Genomic DNA, 7,976 nt, shown 5'->3' on the forward strand with positions numbered 1-7,976 from the left:
GGTGTGCTTACAAATAGTCCCAGGTTAAAAAGCACATCCTCAGTGTTAAAAAGCACTGATTTTCCTCCTATACATGACAGACATTTAGCACGGTGCTAGAACTCAGCATGGAATGCCTAAGCTTCCAACGCTAGTTAGTCCTTATGTTCTGAAACGCCTCCAATTGTGCTTTGCGTTTTCAGAGATCACAGGCAAGTCCGATTGGAGTTGAGAAATACAACAGCACAAGTAGCTTCCACTTCAAACATAGAATACACTGTCAGCATGTCGTGTAAAATTCAGAGAACTAACAGCCATTACATGATCAGTGTTTCCAAGGAGCAGTCATGCACTTATGTGAACAACTCACTACCAATACAGCAATACTTGATTGCACACTAACAAATATCATCTGCAGCTGGAACTTCTCAAATACACAAGATGACAGTTAATGGCTAAACTGGTAACATCACCAGCAAAAGAATAAGCTACTCCCTCAATTCCAAATCATAAGTTGTTTTGGATCTTCTAGGTACATCAGCAGCAAACAACACTTGCGTACAAACACATACTCCTTCCCTAGTCCCTCCAATCCAAATTATAAGACATTTTGGCTTCTCGATAAGTGCTGCCAATTATGAACCTCCTGGTGATTCGTTTTTAGCTGCTGCCCTTCTCCTGGTTAGTGGCCCCGGGCTACAAACAATGTCTGGAGCTCTTGCTGGAGTCGACTCTGCCTTCCTTCTCGACGCTGATCCTGGAGTGCCTCGGGCAGTAGATGTACTCCCTGATGCCTTCTTCCTGCCAAGGAAAAAGTTCTTATTCAAGTCATTCTGTAGAGTGCAACATGTCAGGGGCAAATGAAAATGTAAAATAAGGATTTGGGAGCCAGCATTGGTCAAACCTCTTTGGTTCAACAGAGCTTTGTGATGCAACATTATTGGAGCCTAAAAGATTAGTTACTCTTTTCCTCTTCCTGCATATTAGTGAGCAATGTAACAAATCAAAAACATGTGAGCAATATAACCAATTGTTGCAGTAAGGAGCGAAATTCTTTGCAAAGTTTTAGATTACCTGCTCTCACTGAGAATGGGAGGAAGAAGGTCATGACCCACTTTCTGTTTCTTGATACTATTTTTTCTCATTTTAGCTGCTGCTGAAGACACTCCGGAAGCTTCTTGGGGCCCATTCTGTTCATCCAAGTTACCTACATAAAGAACAAGACGAATTAAATAAAAAAGAAGTAGCAGTAACCATCACAACAAAAGTACTCCCTCCTTTCCAAATTATAAGTAATTCTAGCTTTTTTAGGTAAATTGTTTTTGCTATGCATCTAGCTATAAGCTGTCTAGATGCATAATAAAAACTAAGTATCTAGAAAAGCTAGAACAACTTATAATTTGGCATGGAGGGAGTAGTGGTGAATATTGCATAATGAGCAAAAATAAGGCCTGCGTTCACGACGAACGTGCTGCCACCATGTAGTTTGTTTGCATGAATTTTCCAATCACATTCCCTGTCCACAGACCACATACCCATTATCTCTATGTAATATTTTGGATGGAAACTTTGTTTTGATGGCACTTTGCTTGATACATAGCATCAAATATCAGCAAATGTGGAGCCCTTGTCAATTTCTGAGATGTCTCGTCATATATGGTGTGAGGAGCTTATACAGCATAAGCACAAGGCATTAGCAACCATTTCAGATCAAAATCTACAGCAGCAGCATCCTGCTTTTCCCTTCGGTGATGCTGCTCTTCCTCATTATAATTCACATCTCCTCTAGAGAGACCAAATGTTGTATCTACAAACTCTGGATCTTCTGGCCAAACAAGGCCATCATCTGCTGCAGCCTGTAGTGGTTCTCATTTACCAATTAAAGTAGGAGCTCATTCCCCTCACCTTAAAACTTGCAGCTCATTTCCCTCACTGAGTCACTTCTCAGTTGGTCTAAATTTTATTCACATGCTCACACGTACCATCAGAGCTCACAAACTTCAGATGCTTTGAAGCCCTTAGCAAAGTTTAAAGATTTTGATGAGTGGCAAGTCTAACTGTGATTGTTGTTGTCAACATACCAGAAATATAGCTCGTGGTAGCTTGCCCAGCAGGGGGGGGGGGGGGGGTAAACATTTGGGTGGTATTTAAATGAATATAAAAAATAAGCACTTTCAGCGGTAAAGTCCCAGCTGGGTGATTTTTCAGAGGTAAAACTGAATTTCCTATTTCTAAACTGCATCAGTTCTCAAAGTCACAGGTTGTTACTCAGGATCATGGACACAAAGATGGCAAAACCTCAGTGCCCAATGGAAGTAGTACCAGGAAAAAACTGTGCATATGGAAAAGCTAAAACTTTCCCGATCTAACAATTCAGTTGTAGTACCACCAGTGAACCTTTTCAAGAGCGTGTGCCTACTAGACAGTCACTAGTCGTATTCTAAAAGTGCAAATTTAAATTAGGTAAGTGCCTAATTTTTAGTACCAGAGGCAGTATTTTCTTCTGGACTGCACAACCCCACCATTAGCTCCTTTGGGTTGCCGCCCCACAACGGCGGAACAATCGAATCAAAGATGGCTGCCTCACGAGCGTCGCACAGCGCGTTGGCCTCGTCGCACCATTGCCGAGCCTTCTTCAAGAAGTCTGTCTGCATCTCAACCTGCACAGCCACCCGTAGCCAGGGAAAGTTACTAATCTTAATCTGAAGTAGGAAAGGTGGAAGAAGGGGCTGAGCAAGCCAGGCGACCTACCTGTGCGAGGAGGTCGTCGAGGACGGAGGCCGAGGAGGAGGCGGCGGCGGCAGCGACGGGATGGGACGAGGAGGAGGCGGCGGCGGCAGCTTCGGGATGGGACGAGGCGGGAGGGGAAGCCGGTGGCTGCGGAGCGGGAAGCGGGGCGAGGAGTTCGGAGGCGAGGGCCTCCCAGCGGGAGAGGTCGCGGAAGCGCTTGTCGCGGAGGCGGAGGAGCGCGCGGCGGCGGCGGCGCAGGCCGGCAGCCTCGGGGTCGGGGCCCGCCGCCGGCTGGGAGGAGGAGGGCGCGGCGTCCGGGTAGAGCCCTCTGGCGACCTTGTAGACGAAGCCCTCGTCGTTGCGGATCTCGTACTCCTGCTCAACGTCTCCGCCGTCGCCGCCGCCGGGGGCGCCCACGGCCTCTGACGCCGCGGGCATGGGAGGGGCCGAGGGGGCGTGCGTGCAAGGATGAGGAGGAGGGGTGCCTTGGCGGCCGTGGGGATCTGGTGGTGCGCGGGCGCACGGGGGAGCGGAAGGCGTTGGGGATTGGGGTTTCAAAATTTTGGGTCTGGGGTTTGGGAAGGCAGGAGCGCTTGTCTCTTGCGTTCTATAATTCTCTCACACGCACCTCCATCGATTCATCTACTATTATGGGCATACCCCTTGATAGACTGTCGGACATATTTCGTCGATAGTGGCGCGCCAGATATGGGGTGTGCGTGCTGAATTCATAGCGAACCATATGGTCACCTTCTCGAGCTCCATGGCATTTCCCTAGCAGGGCAGATCTTCACGGCCGGATGCATGACTTGGGTCATCGGTCCCGACAGCAGCGGGGAGATTGCGGAGGCGGTGCAGGATCACCCTACGCCGATCGCGCCAACACCTACAGCGACATCTCCGATCCCAGCGCCCCGCCGCTGGGTTAGGAGATCCATCAGCAATGATGATCTAATCGCATCGATCGATCGGGTCACAGACCGCTTAGCGGAATGTCAGCTCCTTGTGGATTCAGTCTTAGATCAATCTAGAGCGAGCGACGAATTTCCTGTACTCCAAGATCACCAAGCCGCTACAACCAAGTGACCTACTCGGCCACATCGTTCAAAGCGGCCAGATTCTGATCTGGTGATCACGGCCGCTCTAGAGAGGCGCACGGCGCGGCGCTGACCACTTTCTGATACCGGCCTACGTTTGGCCGACTACGAGGCCCTGATGAAGGACCTGCCGAAGCCCTATCCCTTTGGGCTAGAGGGTGCGGGATATGTGTACCAGATTGCCATCCACCACCTCTTTATCGACCACGTCGAGCGTGACCACGTCACCAACCTCTACATGATCGACCCAACTGACTCCGGTCAGCCCACGCTCGTGGTCAACCTCTACATGGTGGGTTGTTCGTCAGCTCTCGGATGATCCCTCTCTTCTGACCGAATCTCTCCGCAATGTTCTGAACGAGAGCTCCGACGATTATTCTGAGGGCTCAACCAAGACCGTTTCAAGCTGCCCTACTTTCCCTCTAGGGTTCGGGGGCATGATTTTCCACGTCAGCTACGACAGCGTCACCAAGGACGATGAAACTGCTGAAGAGCACGAAGCTCGTCTAGCGAAGAACGTCCATCGCCAATGTCGCCGAGATGCAGAAGCAGCCCAAGGGGCCGACGAGGATGGTCGTGGCACGCCCCGCCATCAACGTAATCAGGAGGAGACATTTGACATGGTGGGCGACCAACCAGTCTACCAGACTCCAAGCGCTAATCTAGCCGTCACTTTCACACTCCAGAGGTCGAGAAGGACCGAGCACATATCATAGCAGCGCAAGTCCAGGTCAACGAGTTCTGAAACGACGCCCCCATCTTATTCCACCACATCAGCTCATAGCCACCGCTCCCGCCGCGACGGAGGAGGCCAGCATCACAGCGCCGAGGGCCCCCGACCTTAGGCTAGAGGTCCCTACCACTATAGAGGATCCAGAGACAACTATGAAGCTCATTCACACCACGACTGCAGCCCACTGCGCACCCATGGAGGTCGGGGCAGCAACTGCAACCAGGAGGTCAATCAACCCCTCCCTCGCGACCTTCATGACCACATCAACACCGGCGCAGATGTCTACGGCCGCATCGAAAACAGTAGGTCCGCACGCTATGAAGCAGAGATGGAGCGTCGCTGGCAATTCGACGCCAAACATGAGGGATTTGCTGCCCATCAAGCGCCACTCCCTGACGACGCATCCAGACTTCACCCCTTCACGAAAAGGCTCCGAGCCATCTGGTGGCTTGTGGGTTTCAAGGTTCTTGGTTATAACACTTATGACGGAAAGGCCAACCCCGCTCAGTGGCAAACTTTGTACAAGATTGTCGTGAGAGTCACAGGCGGAGATGAAGACGTCATGGCGAACTATCTACCTGTCATGCTTAACCAGTCTGTGAACAACTAGCTCCTCGGCCTGTGGGAGAATTACATCCGATCTTGGGATGATCTCAAGAAAGTCTTCACCGATAATTACATGGCTACGTGCGAGCAGCCCAGCATCAAGTATGACCTAGAGAAGCTTCATTAATCCTCTGGGAGTCCCTACATGACTTCATTAGGCGCTTCTTGGAGACAAGAAATTCCGTTCCCAACATCACTAACGGTGAGGCCATCGCCGCTTTCACCAAAGGGCTCTGGCACGAGTAACTCTGTGGCTAGTTATACCGCAAGAAGCCTACAACCATCGACGAACTGATACAAATAGCAAACGGATATGCCAACGTTGAAGAAGCCGAACGGGCTGCCCGCTTTGCTCACCACCAACGCCACGATGATGACCGTCGTGAAGACAGGCGCTACGATGACCACGACCGCCGCCGTGACGACCAAGACCACAGCGACGACCGTGACCGCTGCTAAGATGACCGCAGGGCACGGCGTGACGACCGCCCGGATAGCTCAAGAGACAGACAAGGCCACCGTCGCTGGCCTGATAACTCCATCAACACTGTGAATGCCCGTGCCAAGCGCACGTACAACGCTGATTTTGGCAAGCTGCTAGACGACCCATGCCCTATCCATAAGGATGCCAAGCACACCATGCGAGAGTGCAGAGGCCTAAAGACAGCACTCGGTGGCGAATCATCAAAGAAGCCACTGCATGACAATGATGAGACCGAAGACGATCAAGGCGGAGGACGAGGCAAGAACAAGGGCTCAACCTACTAGGACCCCACCAAGACCATCGCCACCATCTTTGGTGGGAGAGCTATCTCTGAAGACAAGCGGGAGCAGAAGCTCGTAGCCCGACGTGTCATGTCGATCGCTACATATGATGGCCCGGTCGTTGATCCCAAGTACCTCGATTGGTCAGAGCACCTGATCACCTTCTCTAGGGCCGACCAGTGGTTGGATATCCCATACCTAGGGCGTTTCCCACTAGTCCTAGATCCCATCATCAAGGATGTGCACTTCTAGAAGGTCCTCATCGACGGAGGGAGCGCCCTCAACATCCTATTCGCTAGGTCCCTAGAGGAGCTAGGGATCAAGAAAGAAGACCTTACCCCCATGGCCTCTCTGTTCTGGGGGATCGTTCCCGGAAAAGCGTCCTTGCCTCTAGGACAGATTACATCGCCTATACAATTTGGCATTACCAAGCACTTCCGCGTCGACTATGTCAACTTCCTGGTTACCGACTTCAACATGGCGTACCATGTGATATTTGGCCGACCAGCTCTCGCCAAGTTTATGGTACTATCGCACTACACGTACCTGGTGTTGAAGATACCGATGGAGCAGGGGGTCCTCTCCCTACACGCCAATCAATGTCGCCTACTCCTACGAGAAGGAAAGCTTCGCACTTGCCGAGGCTACTGACATCCCCATCCGTATGCAGGACTGCCTCACGTCTTCATAGCAAATTTCTTCCCAGGACCTAGAGATCCCAACCATGGAGGTCGCCCGAGCATCAACCAAGTCCAAGGAGGTGAAGGAAGTGGTCCTCATCCCCGGCAACCAGTCTAAGACTACTCGGATCGGGGCCAACCTCGATCCCAAATAGGAAGACGCGCTCATCAGCTTCTTAAGGGAGCATGTTGATGTGTTCGCATGGAAACCGGCAGACATGCCCGGTGTGCCTCGGGAGCTGAGCGAGCACTCCTTAAATGTCTCGGTGACCGCTAAGCCGATCAAGCAGAAGCTTCGATGATTCATACAGGACAAAAAGGAGGCCATTAGGATAGAAATAACTCAGCTCTTAGCTACTGGTTTTATCAAATAGGTGTATCATCTAGAGTGGTTAGCCAACCCAGTTCTTGTAAGAAAAAAGAATAAAGAATGGAGAATGTGCATTGATTACACCAACCTCAATAAACACTACCCTAAAGACCCATTCGGCTTATCTCGCATTGACGAGGTCATAGATTCTATAGTCGGTTGTGAGCTCCTGAGCTTTTTAGATTGCTACTCTGGTTATCACTAGATCATGCTGAAGGAAGAAGACCAGATCAAGACGTCATTCATTACTCCCTTCACCGCCTATTGCTACACCACCATGTCCTTCGGGCTCAAGAACGCGGGTGCAACTTATCAAAGAGCTATCTAGCGCTGCTTCAAGGACCAGATCGGGAAGAATGTCGAGGCTTATGTCGATGACGTGGTGGTTAAGTCTAAGACTGCCGACACCCTCATCGCCTACCTCACCAAAGTTTACAAAGCCCTGAAAGTGTACCGATGGAAGTTGAATCCCACTAAGTGCATTTTCGGCGTTCCATCCAGAATCCTGCTAGGCAACATCGTTAGTCACCATGGCATCAAAGCCAACCTAGAGAAGATAGCAGTGGTGACCAACATGAAGCCATTGACCTACGTCAAGGACATCCAGAAGCTAACGGGGTGCATGGTGGCTTTAAGTCATTTCATATCCTATCTAGGTGAAAAGGGACTCCCCTTCTTCAAGCTACTCAAGGCTCAAGAGAAATTTGTCTGGTCAGAGGACGCTGACAAGGCATTCGCCGAGCTCAAGCGGTTCCTCACCACACCTCCGATCATGACCGCCCCAAAAAAGGATGAGACCCTATTAATCTACATCATAGCGACCAACTAGGTAGTCAGCACTGCCATTGTTGTTGAACGAGAAGAGGTCGGACACGCATACAAAGTCTAGTGCCCAGTCTACTTCATCAGTGAGGTCCTAAACGAGTCTAAGACTCACTACCCCTAGGTCTAGAAGCTGCTGTATGCCATCCTAATCACATCCTGTAAGCTTCATCACTACTTTAACGCCTACCACA

At 50.7% G+C, this 7,976-nt stretch overlaps 1 protein-coding gene across 1 annotated transcript; it reads right to left on the reverse strand.

Annotated features, from left to right (window-relative positions):
* Positions 1-239: 239 nt before the first annotated feature.
* Positions 240-3,293, reverse strand: LOC136474136 (uncharacterized). The gene is made up of 5 exons (XM_066471739.1): positions 2,731-3,293; positions 2,465-2,639; positions 1,054-1,186; positions 884-955; positions 240-780 (listed from the first exon to the last, which is right to left on the reverse strand). Exons 1-5 carry the CDS (start codon positions 3,145-3,147, stop codon positions 615-617), a joined length of 963 nt encoding a protein of 320 aa, XP_066327836.1. The 5' UTR covers positions 3,148-3,293; the 3' UTR covers positions 240-614.
* Between the last annotated feature and the right edge of the window lie 4,683 nt (positions 3,294-7,976).

This window comes from Miscanthus floridulus, chromosome 8, assembly GCF_019320115.1.
Source record: "Miscanthus floridulus cultivar M001 chromosome 8, ASM1932011v1, whole genome shotgun sequence".
In the NCBI taxonomy this organism is placed as follows: Eukaryota; Viridiplantae; Streptophyta; class Magnoliopsida; order Poales; family Poaceae; genus Miscanthus; species Miscanthus floridulus.